Below are 20,749 nucleotides of genomic sequence, written 5' to 3'. Positions count from 1 at the left end.
CATGCGGTTCTCCCCTGGCTCCCCTTCACTTACAAAGGCAGGGAAAGGGTGAGACCTTTCAAAGCCGCCAAGTGGGCACGCTTCCAACAGCACTCGGACTGAGCAAGCAGCGGAGTCACCAAGCCGGCAGCAGGGCACTGGGCCTCGTGTTTCAACTTCTATTCAGTTCTCCTGTAATGGAAAATTGCTTTGCACAAAGCTAGAGTGTTAGAGTTTTTTCCAGCACCCATCCCCTGCCCTGCCCCACCCCTCGGCAGCCTTCAGATCAGAAGGACAGCTTGTACCCGCCCTCAGGAAGGTAGAAGGAGGGGAATTGTGGTTCTTACTATGTCCCTTACTTCAGGCCCTAGCTCCAAGTTGTTACTCTTTTCTCTTGGAATGGGGCTGGTTTCAGGGTCCAAGTGTCCAAACAACTGTGTGTGTCAAGACCAAGAAGTAGTCTGCACAGATTTGCAGCTAACGGAGTACCCAACTGACATTCCTCTGAACACCCGGAGGCTCTACCTGAACAATAACAAAATCACTAGCTTGCCAGCTCTGCAGCTAGGATTCCTCAGTGACCTCGTTTACCTGGACTGTCATAACAACCGGATTCGAGAGGTGATGGATTATACCTTCATCGGGATCTTCAAACTCATCTACCTTGACCTCAGCTCCAACAACCTATCTGCCATCTCCCCGTTCGGTTTCTCGGTGCTCACCAACCTGGTGCGGCTGAACATTTCACACAACCCTCACCTGTTGTATCTTGACAAATATGTCTTTGCCAACACCACCTCTTTGCGGTACCTGGACCTCAGAAACACCGGACTGCAGATCATCGACCATAATGGCTTCCACCACCTGGTGGTGCTCCAGACCCTGTACCTAAGTGGGAATCCCTGGATATGCAACTGCTCCTTCCTGGACTTCACCATCCACTTATTAGTGTCTCATATGGACCACCCAGGTAGGGGGTTGATTGGGAGCAGGTGTGAGGCCATGGGCGGGATTGGTTTCTCAGAAGGGTATTCAAAAGATGGTCAGGATGGGAGGGAAAGCTGGGTGAAGATGATTTAAAAGTTCTGTTACTGTTTGGCCCGACCATTCCTTGGGTTGACTAGAGAGGCAATAATGCTTAATAGTAAAAGTTCTAGAATGAGAATTTAGAGTTCAAATACGTCACCTGCCACTCCTGTGCCTTTGAAAAAATCTCATTTCTCTGCACCTGTTTCCTATTCCATAAAACTGGTACATATTACATAATTTGCAGAATTGTAGCCAATGAAATGGTATGTAAATGATACAAAATGTGTACTGTATTTGTAAAGTTACAAAGTAATTCAAGGGCCCTGGGCACCGTGGGTAAACTGTGTTAATATGATTAATGCTGTGACTGAATTTTTCCAGGATCTAAAATAAATTCGGCCCTTCATAGGTGAGAGGGAATCCAACAGGACTCAGGGAGGGAGAGAGGCATAAGAGCAAAAGACAGAGGAGGAAAGGAAAGCCTTTGATAGAAGGGTTTCAAAATGCTGGCCTCACAGGGACGAGTCAGGCAGGGAGAAGCCGGTGTTATAGCCTTACCTGTGGAGTTCCAAGCTAGGTGCTGCCCCTGAGCCGAGCCTCTCTGCCACGGCGCCTTCTGTTCCCCAGTGCCTCATATCCTCATCCCTGGGACTCTGCCGTATCCTTCAATCCCAGGCAAGTCAGAGCTCCAGAGAAGTGAGGCCCTTACAGAAAGCCTGGGGCCACGGCTATTGTCCCTCTGACATGGCAACTCCTAGCCAAGAATGGCACTGCAGAACTGGTGGACAGAGAGTCATCAGCCCTCCAGAGCTCCCGGTGGCCATGTCTTAAAAGGCCTTCCAGACAGGAAGTCCACTAGAGTGAAGCAAGCCAGGATTTCCAGACCATATTTAAGGACACACTGAGAATAAGCACTCAGAGGAAATGCCTCCTTAACCTTTGTGCCCTAGGCAACTGCCAAAAATCTCATCCTAAATTGTTAGAACAACAAAAGAGGAACTGCACCTTTGTCAGAAATCTTTTCAGTAGCACTAAGTCTGAAGATAGGCGTGGTGGCCTTAAGTAGCTTCCTTACTATCTTCTCTAAGAGCCAGAGAATGTGGCTTCTGCGGAGTTCTCTACCAGAGGGTCAACTGCCATACATTAAATGTAGTTCCTAAATGTGACTATTCCTGTCAGCTCACATCGTATCTGGTGCAAAGACATCACCTTTTCCTGCCAATACATACATACACACACACACATACATACATACATACATACATACATACATACATACATATATACATACATACATACATACATAAATATACATTTTTAGTGCCCAAATGTGTTTTAATTAGCATTTGTTACTTATCTATATGTTATATTCACTCCCCCATTGTCTCTTATCACGCTCCCACTCCTTTCCCACTAGTTTCTCTTCTTTCATGTAGTGTGTGTGTGTGTGTGTGTACAAGAGAGAGTGACAGAGACAGAGAGAGACAGAGAGAGACAGAGAGAGAGAGAGGAGTTTAATTGAACATAGGTAAGGTATTATTTATAGAAACCGGGGCAACTTAGCATTGGCTACATCATTGAAGAAAATGTCTTCCCCTTCCTTAGTAACCATTAACTGCCAAAAGCTCCTCAGAAGGGTTAAGACCTTATGAGTCCCTCTCCCATATCCACCCCAGAATGTGAACAGGCTCAATCTTGTGCTGGTCTTGTATAATCCAGCTATACATACACATCTTCCTTGAGCAGTGGCTACCAGGTTGCCAAGGCAACCTCCTACCCTACCTGACTACACCATGACAATTTACCTTCTATTCTGGCTCCTAAGCCTACTATGCAGTTCACCAAGCTTTCATGCAATTTTCCTTAATCAATTTTCTGCCTTTACAGTTGTGTCTTCTTAGATTTTCAGCTAACTCCTTTGGACTCCTTGACTCTTTCAATTCAATCCATAATTGAACAAGATTATAAAGCAGGTCTTTTTCACTGCATGTTTTCAAAGACAGCAGAAGACATCATTGTCTTGCCAAGTTCAGAAACCCCTCATAGATAAAAGGAGACACAGTTTCCTCCACTAGCCTGTAGGACCCACAACTGCTGATTGCCTCATCCCCTGCTGTCCAGAGGCCCAGAGGAGCCTTATAGGCCACTTGTGGGAGAAACGTGATCCCACTGCTCCTGTTCACTGCTGGTATCTCAGAAAACATGAATAGGCCATGGCCGGACAAATCTCTGTGAGTTTATCCTCCCGTGTCTCGATAGACTGGCTTGACCAAAATCACACTACTAAAACATATAAAGAAAATTAATTTCAAATTAAGGTCTGAGCCAGTTGAGGTCTGAGGTCAGTTTAAGGACAGTTGGCAAAATACCTGAGAAAATCCAGTCATTTTTGGCTCAGAGTTTTGAAGGTTCCATGATCTCCTTTTACACCTGAAACAAAGCATTGAGAACCTATAGCAGAAGGCACTGCTCTAGGGACAGTGGTCCCAACACCCCTTTCAAGGGCATGTAGCCAGCTGCACAAGTTCCTAGTCCCTTCCTCTTAGAGGTTCTTCAACCTACTAATAGCTGCATGGAATTAGGACCAGACCTTTAACATTTTCCACAGACTTTTGGGTAACATTTTAGAACCAAACTATAGCAGGGTCTTTATGAGACTGTATTATCTTTTAAATCTGAAAATCATATAACTATGATCTTGTATCAGGTTTGTTAAATATAACTAAAGTAGTTTTATTTCTTATCTGCCTACTACTTAGAACTCACAAGAGATCATTTACATTGGTTAACAGGAACTACCAAATTTCTCATAATCTACTCAAACTCCAAAAGAATTAATCTTTTCTAGTGCTGGTCCTCTTTGGGTCTCATTCAATCTCATATTCATTCTCTCCCGCCTCCTTACCTTCCTCCTCTTCCTCTTCTGCCTCCTCTTTCCTTTCACACATTCACATGCACACACACACACACACACACACACAAACCCATGAGTAAGCATGCAGGCAAACACATCAAAAGCACATAAACAAACACATACAATGGTAGGTAGAGCCATATACATATATACATACCTGCCTATAAATTACAACTATATAACATACATACATGCATAAATGCACATATATCCACTTGTACACACAAACATACACCAAACTGAACCTTCAGTAAAATTCACTATATGCCTCTCACCCTTTAGCTAGACTTTAATGAAAAGGAAGCACTATTTCAATTGACTCTCCTATATATTACAGGTTAAACATTATGTATATACACAAACATTCTTGCTGAACCCTCAATTATAAACTCTCCTACTTATATCACATTTGCTGTCAAAATGGTGAACTTGACATGTTCTAGAATGGAACTCACACTTCTCTCACTAGATATCCACAGTTTAGGATAGAGGAAGAAATAATGACATAAGCAGAGTAGCCTTTTAGTAAAGGGGAATCCAGTTCGCACGCAGGTTCCTTTACAGTAAGGAGGTACTACCTGATATCACTTGTGTGGTCCCTGTGGTGCAGTATTAAGGGCAGACAGTATGGAGGTAGAATGTCGATCTCTATGTTCCTTATGAAACGAGAGGTGAAAGGCTGGAAAGATGGCTCAGGAGGTAAGAGCATTTGTTCTTGTGGAGGACCTGGGTTCAGTTTTCTAGTGCCCTGCACCACTGTATATAACTCCAATTCCACAGGATCAGATACCCTTTTTTGATTCCAGCAGTCACTGAGTGCATGTGGTATACTTACAATACACACAAACAAACCACCCACCCATACGCATAAAATAAAAATAGTTTTTTAGAAAAATCTATGAAGCAACAGATTTCCATGCTACCATTTAGCTCTCAACTCTTCATTCTTCCATTGCCAAACAATTGCCAATGGGTGTAACAACCCAGGCTCTGAGACTGTAGACAGAGTCACATGACACTAGGCGATCAGCACCATTGTTATGTGCCCCCCCCACACACACACACAAAGTCTGGGGCACAGCAGAGCTAAATAAAACTGGAGCCAGTATCTGCCTAGACACCAACTTTGATTCTGTATGATGGGACAACTACTATGCAGACAGCACAGAGCCCAGAGCTGAAAGCTTGGGTCCTCGAGAGAAATAGACATGTTATGATCCTAGCCTGCCACTTACTATCTATAGGATATCAGATAAGTCATTTAACCTCTCTGAACTTTGATTTCTTCATCTTTAAGACATGGATAATAATAGATCCAACCTACATGGGGCTGTCATAATGATGAAACAAGAACATTTATGAAGTGCTATTAGCATTACGCTTGACACTTCATAAGCATTCTGTAAACAAATGGTTGGTAGATGTAAGAAATGTACAGGACTGTAGAGATGTCAGCCAAGCAGTTCCTTGAAGAAGAGGTGGGCTTCAGGAAGGCTCACACACAGTGTTCTGTCTAAGAAACAGGAGGGCAACATAGGTACCGACAGGGCGTGTGTAGAATTTGGAAAGGTGATCATTACGACTTTGTACTTTAATCCATGAGGAAAGAGATGAGGGGATTCCTGGAAGGAGTTGGATATTAGGTAAATTGAGAGCACAGAATTCCATACCCTGGAAAGCCAAACTGAAGGCCAAAATCAAGACCTGGTTACTTATCAGTGAGTTATGAGCTTCAGGTTGGATCAGCAACACCAAGGTAGCTGGGCCTGCATCACTGAGTCTGGATCTTATAGTTCAACCCAAAGAAAATGCCACTTCCAGAGGCAGATGTGAATGTACAGTTTTCTAGGCAAGAAGCAAAGTCAGCCCAACAGAGGGGTGGTGGCATAGCCTTGTGATTTGCAAGTGCTGAGCAAGGCTTTACTCCATTTCTCCCCAGCTACTGCCTACTTCTGAGCTGAAATTAGACATAGGTTTGTTCACGCCCGCAATACTGTGACCTTGAAAAGGTCCCTGGCGGTATACTAACTTCCTGAGGAGCATAAGTATCCCTACGGCATTATCGGCTCTCATATCAGAGGAAGGGGTGAATTATTGGGCTCTCTAATTAGCTAAAATAAATTCTGTGACAGTGGAAAGCCTTGAAGGAAGATGAGGTCCTGACAGGAAATGGAGGGGACTCAAGACAAGGCATGAGGGTACGTTCTTCTCCTCCAACTCATCCTGAGCTCTAGGGAGACTTAGCCCCACGGAAAGGGAGGCTTACAGGAAAGTGAAATGTTTTGTCCACCTCAATTCATCATAACGTTATATGAAACAGGAATATTGAAACTTTCCCAAAGGAACAAGATGCTTGGAACTATTATCAGAACAGAATCCTACAATGCTGCTCTAAGCACAGGCAGGAACGTATTCAGTGTGACTCAGTTCACTTTCCAAATGCAAAAGATAGCAGAAATGGAAGTATGTTATGATATGACAGATGCCAGGCACCTTGCTGAGCCCTGGTGAGGACAGGGTTAAAACAGATGCATGCATTCTATTTCCTTTTCAGCCCAAGTCAGCACACAGGTGAAGTTGTCATTCCCTGGCCGAAGCTGTAATTTTCCAGCCATTAGTGATATCTGAAGGTGAGAGTGACTACTGAATTCTTCCCAGGATATTTCTTTTCCAGGGACAGTGGGACGGTGTTAAATATTTCTAGGATATGCTCCAAAAAGGTCACTGAGCCCCAAGCTCCTGGTAGCTATACTGGATCCCCTTTACCCCCAATGTCTGGCCCCAAGGCAGCCAGCAGAAGTTTCTGCAGCACTGTGAACACCTTAAGTGATATCCAATATAGGAGCCATTAGTTGTATGTGGCTATTTAGCTCTTGAATTTTGGAGTACTACTGAACCGTATTTCTAACTGTTATTTATTTCAACCCATTGAAATAGTCACACAGGATAGTGGCTTTCATGCTAGGCCAGACATTTAACACAGCCTTAAGCTGAATCCATTATTACCTTAGTTTGTGTTAGAGGGCATTATTGGGTCGTTTAGTTGGTTGGTTGGTATTTGTTTTTGGTTTAGAGTTTCGTTTGGTTTGGTTTTGCTTTTGCTTCGATAAGATACCTGAGACAATAACATAAAGGAAAAAAATGGTGGTTTGGCCTCATGTTTCAAAGATTTAAGTCCACAGTTGACTGTCTCCATGGTTTCTAGACTTAGAGCCGAGAGATAAAGGAGGAAGTGACCTACTTCCTACGATGACACCCTGCTTTTTAGTTTCAACCACCTCCCAAGACCAGTCTCAGATTATGAATTCATCAGTGGATTAACCCATTGATTAGGTCAGAGCACCCACAATTCAATAGTTTCTTGAAGGACCTCTGACTGAACATTACGTTAGTGATCAAGCCTTCAAGATTAGTTTTGGGGGAACATTTCATAGCTAAACAAATGTTCTCACAGGCAAGTGACTACTGGGTCCATTCCAGCACGGATATATACTGCCATCCAAGTCCAAGATTCTTCTCCATTTTTATACAATTTTCTTGTTAGTGGGCACATCCACCTACTTGACGCTAAAAGACTTATTATATTCTTCTGTATGCAAAATATGCGAAGAACATTGTAACACAGAGAAGTTCTAATTCTTGTCTAATAAGGTCAGATAGAAGAGACATAACATAGACTGGAAAGCCATAAAGCTCTGCCCTGGTTGTAGCAACACCACTGAGTGACTTTGAGAGAGCTACTTCCTCACTTTGAGTCTTGCTTTTCTTGTTCTGTTTTTTTTTTTAAGATATGTTTATTATGTATACAGCATTCTGTCTGCATGTATGCTTGCAGGCCAGAATTGGGTACCAGATCTCATTATAGATGGTTGTGAGCCACCATGAGGTTACTAGGAATTGAATTCAGGACCCCTGGAAGAACAATGCTTTTAACCTCTGAGCCATCTCTCCAGTCCCATTTTTCTTGTTTTCAAAGTAGGAAAACAAAACTTGAAATTCTCAAAGACCCTTTTATCTTGAATGCTTCAGATGTAAACAGAAAGATAAAACACTCTTGATAGAAGAGGAGATGGATGCTCAACAGATAGGATCTCAAGTAAACAAGTGCATGGTGGGTAAAGGGAGACGGAAGTATTCCTGGTACAGATGGCTACAACCTTAGGAGGAAGGGAAAGGAAGAAGCAGGAAGTCTCTGATTCTGGCACCTTTCTAGTCCCCGTGTTAAGCCCCATCAACTTTTTTGCCACAAGGTAGTCAGCACCCCAGCAGCACCCCAGGCTCTCCTCCCAGGCCTGACACCCAAAGCAGAGGCAGGCCCTTAAACTCTAATGAGCACTAAAATTCCACTCCTGAGATTCTGAGTCATCCACGGCCCAATGAAAGTTTCCTTCGGCCACTTCTCAGACAGCCTACGGCAGCATCCTGTGTTCCAGAGTTTCTGTGGCTGTTCTCACTGGAGAACAAGCTAATTCGCCCTGAGATGCTAATGGATAATAATGTTTTGAAATGTCTCCCTCATGGGACACTTAACAAGAAACCATCAGAAATCAAGAATTCAGAAAGCAACTGGCTAACAGAGATAGAAATGGGGCAGTTTTAGGTCCCCTTGTGTCAACTCTTAAATTGTAGTCCTTAGGCAGTTCTAACTGAGCCCAGTGGTGGGGCCCAAAAATCAAGGAGGAGTCTGAGCAAGGGTGACACAGAGGTGGGTACCCGAGGCAACTGAGGAACATCTGCAGGAAACAGATGGTTTGGGTCATGCGCTACTTCAGGTCCAAGTCATTGCGAGGGCACTTTGAACAGAGAACATCTGAGTTTCATTCTGTGGCTATTTCATCCTGTATCCAGGCAGCTATAATAGGATAGTGGCCCCGTTTCAACACACCAAGTACAAAGTCATCCTCAGCTGTGCCAAAACGTAGATTTCCAGAATGAATTCAGGTCTTGCACCATTTCACTATAAATGTTAACCCAGCTCCAAGCTCCTCCATCAGAGCAATTGAAATAAAGACTAGAGGCAGGCAGAGGTAGGGAGCGGAGCTGAGAGAAAATGAGAACTTCTGTGCAGCAGATGGCTTGAACATCGTCAACTGCTCCGCCAGCCAGGCTGTCGGATCTTATAAAAACATTCCCTGGCCTTGATACTAGAAGATCATCTTTCTGAGGACAGTGAAGGGGCATAAAGGGGAAGGCATAAAACACCCCCCAAAAAGGGTGGCCAGCCAGGTTGTTCTGATAGGCTCCCTTACTCAAACCAAATGGGATCCTTGGGGGTAAGTTGTCTAAAGGTCAAGCAGGGAAGCTCCATGGTTCTCCACATGACTTCTCAACCCTCCTAGCAAACTCAGGCTTCCAGAAGGTAACAGTAAGAGGCTGGCCAGAACAGCCAAGCTGAGTTCCCCATCTCCACAGCTAAGGAGCATGCTGGCAGAATCCAGGATGGTGGATGCAAGTAGAGAGACAAGGGTCCATCCCTGAAGGACCCTGAATAACTATCTGGGGACCATGCTGTGTGTGGTGGTTTTATCTGAACATTTATCAGAGGCCAAGTTAGGGGTGACACACTGCGTGTTCTTATGGTCTAACCAGGGAGATGGGCATGTGCTCTCCACCCAGTTATAGGTAACTCAAGCTTCCCTCTGTACGTCTCTGACTTCATCTCTTAGCTACTAATCTTGACTGTGTGCAAGTCATTTATCACCTGCTAGAGCTGCTAATTTCTGACCTTGTAGGTGTTGCTAGCCTTAGATCTTGATGGTAGGATATTTACTGAGTAGATATGAGACCCTGAGTTTGATCCCCAATACCCTATAGGTGCAGTTGCCAAAGTTCCCCTTAGTTTTGCTGGATTAACCTTCTCGAAGCTCCTGGGAGGTAGTTGTGATCTTCCTAGGTTACCTCACACACAGGTCTTTGCCTATGGCACAGTCTGTCATAGGTAGAGGTTGTGTAGACACCATTTCTACTTACAGTTTACTGCATTATGATTAGCTGCTATAGACAGGAGACACAACGCCGTGTGTGTGTGTGTGTGTGTGTGTGTGTGTGTGTGTGTGTGTGTGTGTTTCAGGTTTGGTGGGGGTGAGTCAGAGCTGACTGGAGCCCGCTGACTCTGGCATTATCTTCCCAGAGCCCCCCTCCCTGTCCACCCTCTCTGTTCTGGTAAGCTTAGGTATCTCCCACCTGGAGGCAAGTCCTGTTATTCCTGGTGTTCCCAGGGCTCTTGAAGAAGGGGTACCAAGAAGGCTAAATCCTTAGTTGCTGAGCAATACATCCTGTGTGTGACAATGAGCATTAGTAAGCTCAGAATAGAGAGCAGGTCATCAAATACACATGGAGAATCACTGTCTCTGGCGATCACTGAACTCAAATGAAATGAGACCATCAAAGGGAAGGTTTAGAATGAAGTGCTCTATGGGACATGCACAGAAGCTCTTGGGAATGTCATGTTATTGAAAGGGGGACATAACTCAAGAAGCATGCTGAGCATGAACATAGGGAGGGGGGACAGGGCAGAAAGGACATTTGAAGAAGACAGTCACCAAACAGCAGCACCCTAGAAGACCCAAGACTGCCCATCATATTTGACTACCAGGTCCCTGGGATGAGACTGAACCCATCGGGGTGGGCTATGGAAGGTGCAGAGGGAAGGGCACACAATGTGTCTGCCATCTAGGACGTCTCCCTTCTAGTTGGAGGTGGGACAAAGGATGCAGGGTGATAACTGAGCTGGAACAAGAGTGTCTTTCTGAGGAAAACATAGATCCAATCATTAGTTAATCTGTTAATTCAGAAAATACTCAGGAGACAGGAGAAAATAACTAAAGAGGGGAGCCCCCATTAGGAGGGGCAAACGGTGCCTTCTCTGTCTCCCAGGGCTGTGGAGAAGGAAAGGAAGGAAACCTAAATGTGGCAAGTGCCAATGAAGCACTGAGTCACCTTGAGAGCCCGCACCTCGCTTTCTATGAGATGAAGGTCAAAGACTGACTTTCTCTCTTTCTTTGTTTTATTAATTATTTAATTTATTACATCTCAAGTGCCACCCCCATCCTGGTCCCCCTAATTTCATGCAATGTTTCCTATGACATTGCCAAGTCAGCAAGTGAGAACAACCTTCTGTTCTTGAAGTACTGTGAAATGGAGGTGGGCTGTGGAGGCTGCTGTTCTTACACAGTGTTGGGAATCAAACTCAGGGCCACATGCATAGGAGGCAGATGTCCTGCCACCAAGCTACCTACTCAACCCTGAACTGCCTGGTTTTTAATACTTAAAAACTACTTGACTAGGATTTAAAAAAAAAATCTTCATGCATCCTAGTCTTCTTGTCTGGAAAATGATGTAGTCTGCATTCCCTTGTGTTGTTGTAGAAGTTAAATAAGATGAATCGACATGAAGGGTTCAGGGCCGCAGTCCTGACTGCTGAACAATGCTCCTTACCACTGTCACTTCAATCAGGTGCAGACCCAGGTTTCCTGGGGGTGGGGGTGAGGGGTGGGGGAAGGGCTCTGAGTGCTGGTAACATACAGAGCAGGGGATGACTGTGGTGTTCACAGACAGAAGCCTGGTAAGCAGGCATTGCTCTACTACGATCTTCATGCACAAGGAGTATGAGGTACCAGGGCTCTAGAGGAAGAGATGTAAACTCTTTCAGACTGAATACACTATGTAAGGCACTGAATGCAAAGTCCAGCCCTGAGACCAGGATCTCTCTTTTCATCCCGTCCTGAAAAATCTGGGGTTTTTTCTCAACATAAAGGAAAACTGGCATATACTCGATACATCTCATTAAAATACAGCTAAGACTGAAATTAGCTAGATGTGGTGGTTTATACTTGTAATCCTAGCCCTCAGAAGTCTGAGGCAGGAGGACTGCAGAAAGTCTAAGACTAGACTGGGCTACACAGTGCAGTCCAGGCAAGTGTAGGTTAAAAAAATGATTCAAATCTCTCCCAAACCAATAAACCACCCAACCAACCAAGACTGGAATTAAAGTCATGTTAGGCAAACCCTTGCCTGTCTCAATTTATCTTCTTATACTACTTACTAGCCAAGGGTCTTTGGTCCAAGTCTTTGGCCAAGGTGAAGTAAGGCCCTTATTACCCCCAAGTGACAGTTACTGAAGTGTGAGAAGCCCAGCCTAGACTCTGAGTGTCTGGGCAAGCACTGGGCAGACCACTATGGAAGAGACATACTGTGTGGAGCCTACATTGTCGTGTGAGAAGAAGGCTATAAACAACAACTACTCCAAGGGGAAGAGCGTGCCCGGGCAGCCCCTTCAGACCAGGTGGTCTCTAGCTGGTGGCTTCTATGCAGAAATTAAAAGGTGAAGTCCAAGCCTGGGAAACATGGAGTGAGGTGAGGGAGGGGTTTTCTAAACAGGGGACTGAGCAACGGTAAGGACACCAGGATGCACCGCGCTGGACAAGCTAGAAGGTGAGGATGGCCGCAGCAAGAGGAAAGGGAAGGGATGAACGGAAACAGAACAGCCTGGCCGGAAGCCAGACCACGCAGCAAATAAGCCATGCAAGGGTTTGCTTTTCTTCCACCACTGACAGAGAAGTAGCAAGATTTGTGATTGACAGTTGGCTCCCACTGCTGTGTGTAGAAGAGATTGTCAGGAAAGGGGGTTAAGTGAGTGGGGATGGTGGCTCAGACCAGGGTAACACTGCACATGGAGAGATCACACATGTGGGGGGATGGACCCACAGTGTTTGCCTATGCCTTGATTCTGGGTAGGATGTGAGCAAGGAAACTCCCTTGTTTCTTCCTGGTCCTCGGGTGAGAAGTGCTGCCCTTCACTCCTGATATTTTATAAATTGCTTGACATCCATGAGGGTGTACCACAGGCTTTCCCACAGACCACTCTAGTGAGGTCATTTTCTCAACTGATGTTGTTCCGTCTTCCAAAATGACACTAGCTTGTGTCAGGTTGATATAAAACTAGCGAGCACAGAGTGATTTTATGCCAAAAAAAAAAAAATTATAAAAACAAGCAGGTTGTAGTTTGGTGGACCCTGACTTAGGCTATCACAGAAAGATAGGTAGATGAAGAAATGGAGCCCCACAGGCAAAGGTAGAGCCTGTGTCAGGAGTAGAAAGGTTCCTGAGAACATGGTGAAGGTCCTGCTCTCCAGTCAGCTTTGGTGTTGGACTGCTATGCTGCCCCATGTAGATTTCCTCCTAAGGAGTCATCTCTGGAGTTTCATCCATTGCACAGAAGGATATCATAGTGATTTGTGTCTTCAAATTCCACCTAGAAAACCTATTCTAAACTACAGGCCAAAGACATGCCTGCTAAGCAGGCTAAGAAGTACTTGACAAAACGTTTAAGCCAACAAAAATTGAAATTTGAGCTAGACCTGGTGTGGCTCGCCTATAATCCCAGTTACTTGGGAAGCTGTGGTGGGAGGATCCCAGGTCCAAAGCTTCCTGGACTATAGACAGAGTGAGCTCACAGCCTGGGAAACCTAAGGAGACTGTGTTTCAAACAACAATTTTAAAGAGGTTAGAGTTCTTCCTCTGTGATAAATGTTATCTGGTATTCACTAGACCCTAAACTGAATCCTAAATACTGCAGAGAGAAAAGATACTAGGAGGAAAGGAAGAGGAAGAAGAATTGCTAGAGAGGTCACTGCAGGAACATCCTCAAATTCCATCTCTCCTTTTACCCTGGCCCCCCCCCCTCTTCGAGGCTCCCCAGCCACCAAATCCCAGGCAGATCATTTCCTGAGCACACAGAGGGGATGGGTGCTCATAGAAGCCTGCGTAGAGCCTGCTTCCTTCTGTACCAAATGCCTGAGCAGGTACAATATGGCCCCTGACCAGGACTATGATCTTTTCTACAGACCAAGGAAAGGTTCCTCTTAGAAGGAACCCTGAGTTCAAAGGGAGGCCTCAAAGCTTATTACAACTACTATATGGTTCTGAAGCACAGACTGCACAGACTCCCTAGCTCCAGCATACACCTAGTTCTGGAAGACATGTTTACTGCCTATGAGTAAGATGCTGTGTACGGAAATAAACAAGGTGATAGTTTACATTTCCTTAGGAACCATTTGCAAGTAGTTAAACATTAATAACATCTGTAATTGTGCCTAGGAGTTTTAACTGGGGCAGATGTTCTGGGCCCACTAGAGTAGTATTGAAAGAAGGGATATCAGGAGGTCTAGACACACCATCTATATAATGTGAATGACGCCCCTTGGAGCTTGTCAGAGCATAGCACAAGGTTGCCCTATGTAAGAGAGAAGAATAGATATGCAGTTTATTCATTCCCTAGCCTGGCAATATTTAAAACTACCATTCAGGCTGGTTCAGAATAGGGTTTGCAGCTAAATTTTATTAATATTTCATGTAATAGCTAGCACACATCAAATATTCCACCATCAGTATATAGGTCTATAATTGCTGAAAATGCCAAATCAGACTAAAAAAATATCTTACTAACAAACTAAGAAAGTGGATTTAAATAATAAACAAGAAGGCAAAAAGGTGAAGAAATAGGACATAAAATACATGAAATAAATATAAAGCTAAGTAACAAGTTACTCAATATAAAATGTCAACGGACTGACAACAGAAGGTTTTACTAGCTTGGATGGGGAGAAAAATCGCAGCTCTAAGTTTCTCACAAAAATATACATTATATATAGAAAAATGGTAACACTGAAGGAATGGGAAAAGACAAGCAATGCAAACACTGGCCAACATAATTCAGTCCAGCCACCCTAGGAGAAGGCAGTCTTCATAACAAGTATTAACTGGCAGTAAGAGCTATTAGCCAATAACTGAAAGGCAATGTTGGTAACTTTTTATGCATTTTTAATGTCATTTAAAATATGACAGAACTATATGGAATGGTGACTTTAATATGACAATTTTGAGTTAACCTCTGTCTAGAAAAGGTAAAATTCCTTCCCACAGGAACTAATAACCAACCAATAGACTACCAAGAACTGAAAGGCCATCGCTATTCATAGATTAGAAAGTCAGCAAGGGAGACTGGGAAGATGACTCGGTAGGTAAAGTTCCTAATACTCAGGCATGAGGAACTGAGATTGGATCTCAACAGCATGTTAAAAGTCAGACATAGGCCATACACAAGACAGGTGGATCCCTGGGGCTTGTTGGAAGCCCAGGCTAGCCAAAACAGCGAGTTTGAAGGTAAGCAAAAGACCCTTCCTCAAAATATACAAAGGTGGAGATCAACCTTTGGCCTTTATACACAACACACACACAGACACGCACGCACGCACACACACACTAACACACATTTACACACACACTAACACTCACATACACACACACAAAGATAAAACTAAATTTAAAAGTCAGCAAGGAGTTCAAAAGCTCAAAATAAACAAGTTACAATTCACCCAGCACAGAAAGCTCATGAAGAAGGAGGATTTAAGTGAGGGTGCTATGGTTCCTCTGAGAAAGGGAACAAAATGCTCACAGGAGCAACAAGGGAGGCAATGTGTGGAGCAGAGTCTGAAGTAAAGGCCGCCCAGAGAGTGCCCTACCTGGGGATTCATCTTATAATAGTCAGCAAACCCCGACACTATGATGAGAAGCGTGTACCAAAAGGAGCAGGCCATGGCTGTCTATAGAGGGGCCCTGCCAGAGCCTTACAAATTCAGAGGCAGAAACTAGCAACCAACTATTGGACTGAGCTTGGGGTCCCCAGTGGAGGATCTGGAGGGTGGTTCGGAGGAGCTGAAGGGGTATATAGCCCCATGGAAAGAACAATGACTTCAAACACCAAGATACCCCAAGACTGCCAGGGACTGAACCATCAACCAAGGGGGGGATACATGGTTCCAGCCAAAAATGTGGCAGAGGAATGTCTTTTTGGCCATCAGTGGGAGGAGTGGTCTTTGGTCAGGTAAAGGCTCAATAGTGGCCACAACAAAGGGAAAAGGAGAGGGAAGAAGTTGGGGGGGAGGTGGGACTGTGTCAGTAGAGGGGCATATACATGGAGGCAGGGGGTGGGAGGAAGGGTAGGGAATCGTTGGGGAGGGAGGCTTTTGAGATGTAAATAAAGAATGTAAATGAAGAATATACTCAATAAAAAAAGTGGAAAAAAATAAAATAAAATAAAAGTCAGCAAGGGCATAGATCTCTATAAAACCACAATCTAAGGGACTTTAAACAGAGCAATATACTAAACAAAGATAACATAAATATTTTTCAGAACAATGAATTTTTACTAAAATTTTCCTGATGCTAGGCCATAATACAAATTATCAAAAATGTTCTAAGGATTTTCAAAATGACAGAACATGTTTCCAACCACAGTAGAATTGAACTAGAATCCAGTTGTCTTTAAAAATTACTAACCCCCCCCCCAAAAAAAAACAAAAAAAAAAAAAAAACCTCCAAACACTTACACATAGCAGTGAATAGTAGCTCTTATTAATAAGAGTAATACTTTACACATTCAACAGCTAAAACTCCCTCTGGTAGCCATGTAAATACGTGTCACACACAAGTGGACTGTGGCAGGAGTGTTAGAATTCTGGCTGTGTTTGAATGAGAATGAAGGAGAAAAGGGCGTGTCCTCTGAGCTGCGAGGACCGACGACGGCTGGGGAAGGTGTCAGATGAATAGAGACTAAGGTTAGTTCTTACAGAATGGGAAGAACTGGCGTTTGTGTGTGAATCGGACCCGAGCTGGTGCACCTGAAAGTGTAGAGTTGGGAGACTGGGAGGGAGGCTCAGCCTTGACAGTGATGTGATGGGGGAGGGGAGAGAAGGGAGCTGTGGAGAAGCCCAGGCCTCCTTCCTGACAGCCACCCACATCCCTCACCCGCACAGCAGCCTAACAATGCATTAAAATCGCTGCCTAATTGCTCCTTTCAAAGTTAATGCTCTCAAACGGGGAAGTGTGTGTTTAATGTTTAGTCTCATCTCTACGCCCAAGCCCCAATTTGAAAGCCAAATCTTTTTAAAAATAGAATGAGATAAACCCCTAGACACAGCTCCGACCCTCAGAATCCCACGTTTTCCTTTTTCGCTTCTGTCTTTCTTTGGATATGTCGCTGGCAGTTTGAGCAGGTGACCTGGGAAACCTGTCTGGATCAAATCCTGGAGAAGCGTCAGCAGCTTCTTCCTGGCTCCGTTCTTGAACTCTCAGGTGGAGCTGAGGAAGCTTTCAGTCAGGCAGAAGCATGCCCGGATTCCTGCCTCCTGTGGACCGGTGTCCACAGCCCTTCTCCACACCTGTCCATTAGAGCAGGGTGGCCCACAAGGATACCTGGCGACTTCAATCTAGAGGGAAATGGCTCCCTCTCTTGTTCTCAGTGATTGCTGCAAACAATGCACTGGTGCATCTTTGCGCTGGCTTCTAGATTTACAGCCTCCAGCAACAGCCCATCGGCAGGAGTTACTGATGATGCTGGAGGTGGTGTAACTTTCCTACTGGAACACTGACACAGAAGTAAGGGGCAGAACCGTACCCCACCCAGGCACCCAAACCTACCTGCTACTCCTCTCTGTAAGTCTCCCACAGATGGCTTCTGTTAGGATTTCCTAACCAAACTTTCTTCCCTAACGTCCTTGTCACCAAGGACAGTGATGCCACCACATCGTTGCACAGTTCCCACCCTCGAGCTAAAAGGCGAGGGTTTGTTATGTCCTTTGGTTGTAGCTCCCGTGTCTTCACTCCCTGGAACAGCCCAGTCCTGGTCTTCCGTCTTCAGCCTCCTGGCTAGATCCTTTGAGGTATCTTGAACCTTCAGATCATGAAACATCATCCTAAGTCTCCATTTCCTTGTTGATAAAGAGGAAAATGTTATAAAGATCAAGATGGTTGTAAGCATTACCTGAGATAAAATGCATACTCTAAAAGCAATAGTTATAACTACAATGAACTAACTGACCCCTGTGAAGCTGGCCTTGGCTTTGAGCTGCCCCTATTTACTCATCGTGTGCTGTGTGTGTTCTCCTGGGTGCCTCTATATACACATCAGCCTGGTGCAGTCCACAGAGCTAGAGAAACAGCTGTGGCGGTGCTCTAAGTGCCCTGCAGACCTGGCACACTAGCCTGCCTTCCCACCTTGCTAACTACCCTGAGAATACAGATCATGGTTTGTGCCTGTGGACGGGAAAGTAGGACTTAGAGAGGAAATGAGGTATCCTACCAACGTCTGCATGACTAGCAACTGACAATTTGGATTGGATAGCTCAAGAACCCCATTTTCCGTCAGGCAGTGGTAGCGCACGCCTTTAATCCTAGCACTTGGAAGGCAGAGGCAGGCGGATTTCTGAGTTCAAGGCCAGCCTGGTCTACAGAGTGAGTTCTAGGACGGCCAGGGCTACACAGAGAAACCCTGTCTCGAAAAAGCAGAACAAACAAACAAGCCCCTTTTCCTTCTGCTGTCTATTGTGCGAGAGCTCTAGGACAGCATTCAGAGAAGGAGCTGCATTGGTCGCTAACATGGACTGACCATTCAAGTCATCCGTGGGACCAACTGGTGAGTGCCAGTGCCACTGCTGAGAAGCACAACTGCTTCACCTACTGGCAAAGTCTTAATGCCGAGCGCTGCAGACATCTACACCAAGACTTCTCCGGGAATCTGGTCCCTTCCTGAAGGCGAATGGTTTCTGATTCTCTTGGGTGATATTAGTGGTCTCTGTTAACTGGCTTTTCATCAATATGACAAAAATACAGGAGAGAAACAACTTTAAAGGAACAAAGGTTTACTCTGCCTCTTGACTTCAGAGACTTCTGCCTGCAATCGCTCATCACTTTGCTGTGGGTTTGCAGTCAAACAGAACATCAGGGCAGAGCAGAGTGGAGCAAGGCCGGAGTGGAGCAAGGCCATGCCTACACTACAGAGCAGGGAGCAGAGCATGAGCAGGGAACCAGGGAAAAGATAGAACCTTCTCCATCACACCTCCAAGACCTCCCTCCTCCAGCTAGGCCCCACCTCCTAAAAGCCCCTGGCTGTGAACCAGGTGACCCAGAGTCCTTTCAGAAGGTTGTCCCCTTGTGATCCAGCCACTCTCAATATCACCACCAGGTAGGAACAAAGGTATCAAACTGTGTGTCTTTTAGGAGGACAATTAGCATTCAACCCACAAAGAGGTCCCTGAGTGGCTTGGGCACTGGTACAGAGAAGGACCAGGATGGGCAAAGGTAGGTTGAAAAAGACAGAACTGGGAAGCTGGTAAAGTGTGGTGCAGAGGTTCCAACTGCTATGCTTATGTTTCCAACCTTCTGCCCACTGTTGGGGTGTCTCCTTCCCTTAGAGAGGGTCTGAATGCGGCTAAGCCTGGGTGTAAGATGTAGTTCCAGGCACAGCAGTTTTCAAACTGTAGTGTGCCACCAGATGCCCTGGGACTCTTGTTACAAAGCAGATGACCCCGACAGCCTACTGTGGGCGATTCTGCACTTCTAACAAAGTCTAGGCGCCATTAGTACTGTTGGCCCATAGACCACACATTGAGCGGTGACCTCCAGACACCCCTTCCCTTTGGCTTAGGACACCGAGAATCCTGATGTTTCAGCACCCTGTTCGCTGTGTTTCTCTTCACAGATGCCCAGAATGCCACATGCACGGAGCCCGCTGAGCTGAAAGAGTGGCCCATCACAAAGGTGGGGAATCCACTCCAGTACATGTGCATCACACACCTGGACCACCAGGACTACATCTTCTTACTGCTCATCGGATTCTGCATCTTCGCTGCAGGCACTGTGGCCGCCTGGCTCACAGGTGTGTGTGCTGTGCTGTACCAGAATGCCCTCCGAACATCGAGCGGGGATGATGCCGAAGATGAAACTGGGAGTAGATTCTCCCACCAGATTTTTCGAAGCAGCACACACTTCAGCCAGGTTCGTCGGTTCCCTGAACTGATCTAGCTGTCAGAGAGCACCACCGATTGTGCCTTCCCTGGTCTGGCTTCCTGCTTTCTCTCTTGCCCTCCCATCTTACCATCACTGTCTTGGAGACTGAAGCCTTCTAGTAAAATAAAATATTTGGTGGTTATTTCAGAGGCTGGACCCTTCCTGCTCCTCCAGCCCATGTGTGCTTCTCTGAGCTCAGTAGGATGGAATAAAAAGTCCAAAAAACTTGATGGATTCATTGAAATAACAAGGAAGCCCACCCTAAAAGCAAGTGGACTTGTATTTAATTACTATGACTCAGAAGCAAATGGTGGAGGAGAGAGATGAAAACTCCAAGGGTTAGGAGAATTCTCAAAGAGTAAACAATCTGCAGCGAAGTGGAAAACACTGTGTGGCCATGTTATCTTCACATCCGGTCTTACAATTATCTCAACGATCAGGTGATAATGGTGTAACCTGCCAGGGAGAATCTGAGGCCTGAGCATATTTCACTGCTGTCCACAGGAGGCCACCTTCTCTCTTTTCCATGAAGCCACCTCCCTAGCAAACACTTAGCAGCATAACCAAAGCTCACCGTCTAATATAGTTAGATGTAACTACTACGTCTCAATGCCTTGGCCCAACAGAAATATGAGGCACACAGCCATGTCACTGTTAGTAGAGTCCTTAGCTGCCTAGTGTTGTAACCAGTCCTGTGCACATGTCACCCACCCACCAGGTTAATTCTTAAGCAGCCAGGTCACCTATTCAATATGACCCTTGTGTTTTTGCGTTACTCAGCCACACAGTAGCAAACTCCAGTTCGCAGAGGTGTGGTAAGAAGAGGAGCAATTGATAACTGTCTGACACCAAAATGATGTTCCGTGGGCTGTGAGCCATTGTCCTGACTGAAGTGCTCATCAGAGCAGCAAAGTAGACACAACTGCAGTCCCACTGTCAGGGCTGCCCACAGAGGGACGGGGAGGAGAAGAGCAGGGCGGC

General features: G+C 45.3%; 1 protein-coding gene across 1 annotated transcript; it reads left to right on the top strand.

Moving 5' to 3' along the window:
• The first annotated feature begins 327 nt into the window (after window positions 1-327).
• On the top strand, window positions 328-19,783 carry Lrrc52 (leucine rich repeat containing 52). Its single transcript, XM_052201313.1, has 2 exons — window positions 328-949; window positions 19,461-19,783. The coding sequence occupies exons 1-2, from the start codon at window positions 328-330 to the stop codon at window positions 19,781-19,783; spliced, it is 945 nt and encodes a 314-aa protein (XP_052057273.1).
• The last annotated feature ends 966 nt before the right edge of the window (window positions 19,784-20,749 follow it).

Source organism: Apodemus sylvaticus, chromosome 12, assembly GCF_947179515.1.
Source record: "Apodemus sylvaticus chromosome 12, mApoSyl1.1, whole genome shotgun sequence".
In the NCBI taxonomy this organism is placed as follows: domain Eukaryota; kingdom Metazoa; phylum Chordata; class Mammalia; order Rodentia; family Muridae; genus Apodemus; species Apodemus sylvaticus.
Note: the sequence above shows the minus strand (reverse complement) of the source record. Positions and strands in the feature narration are given on the sequence as shown.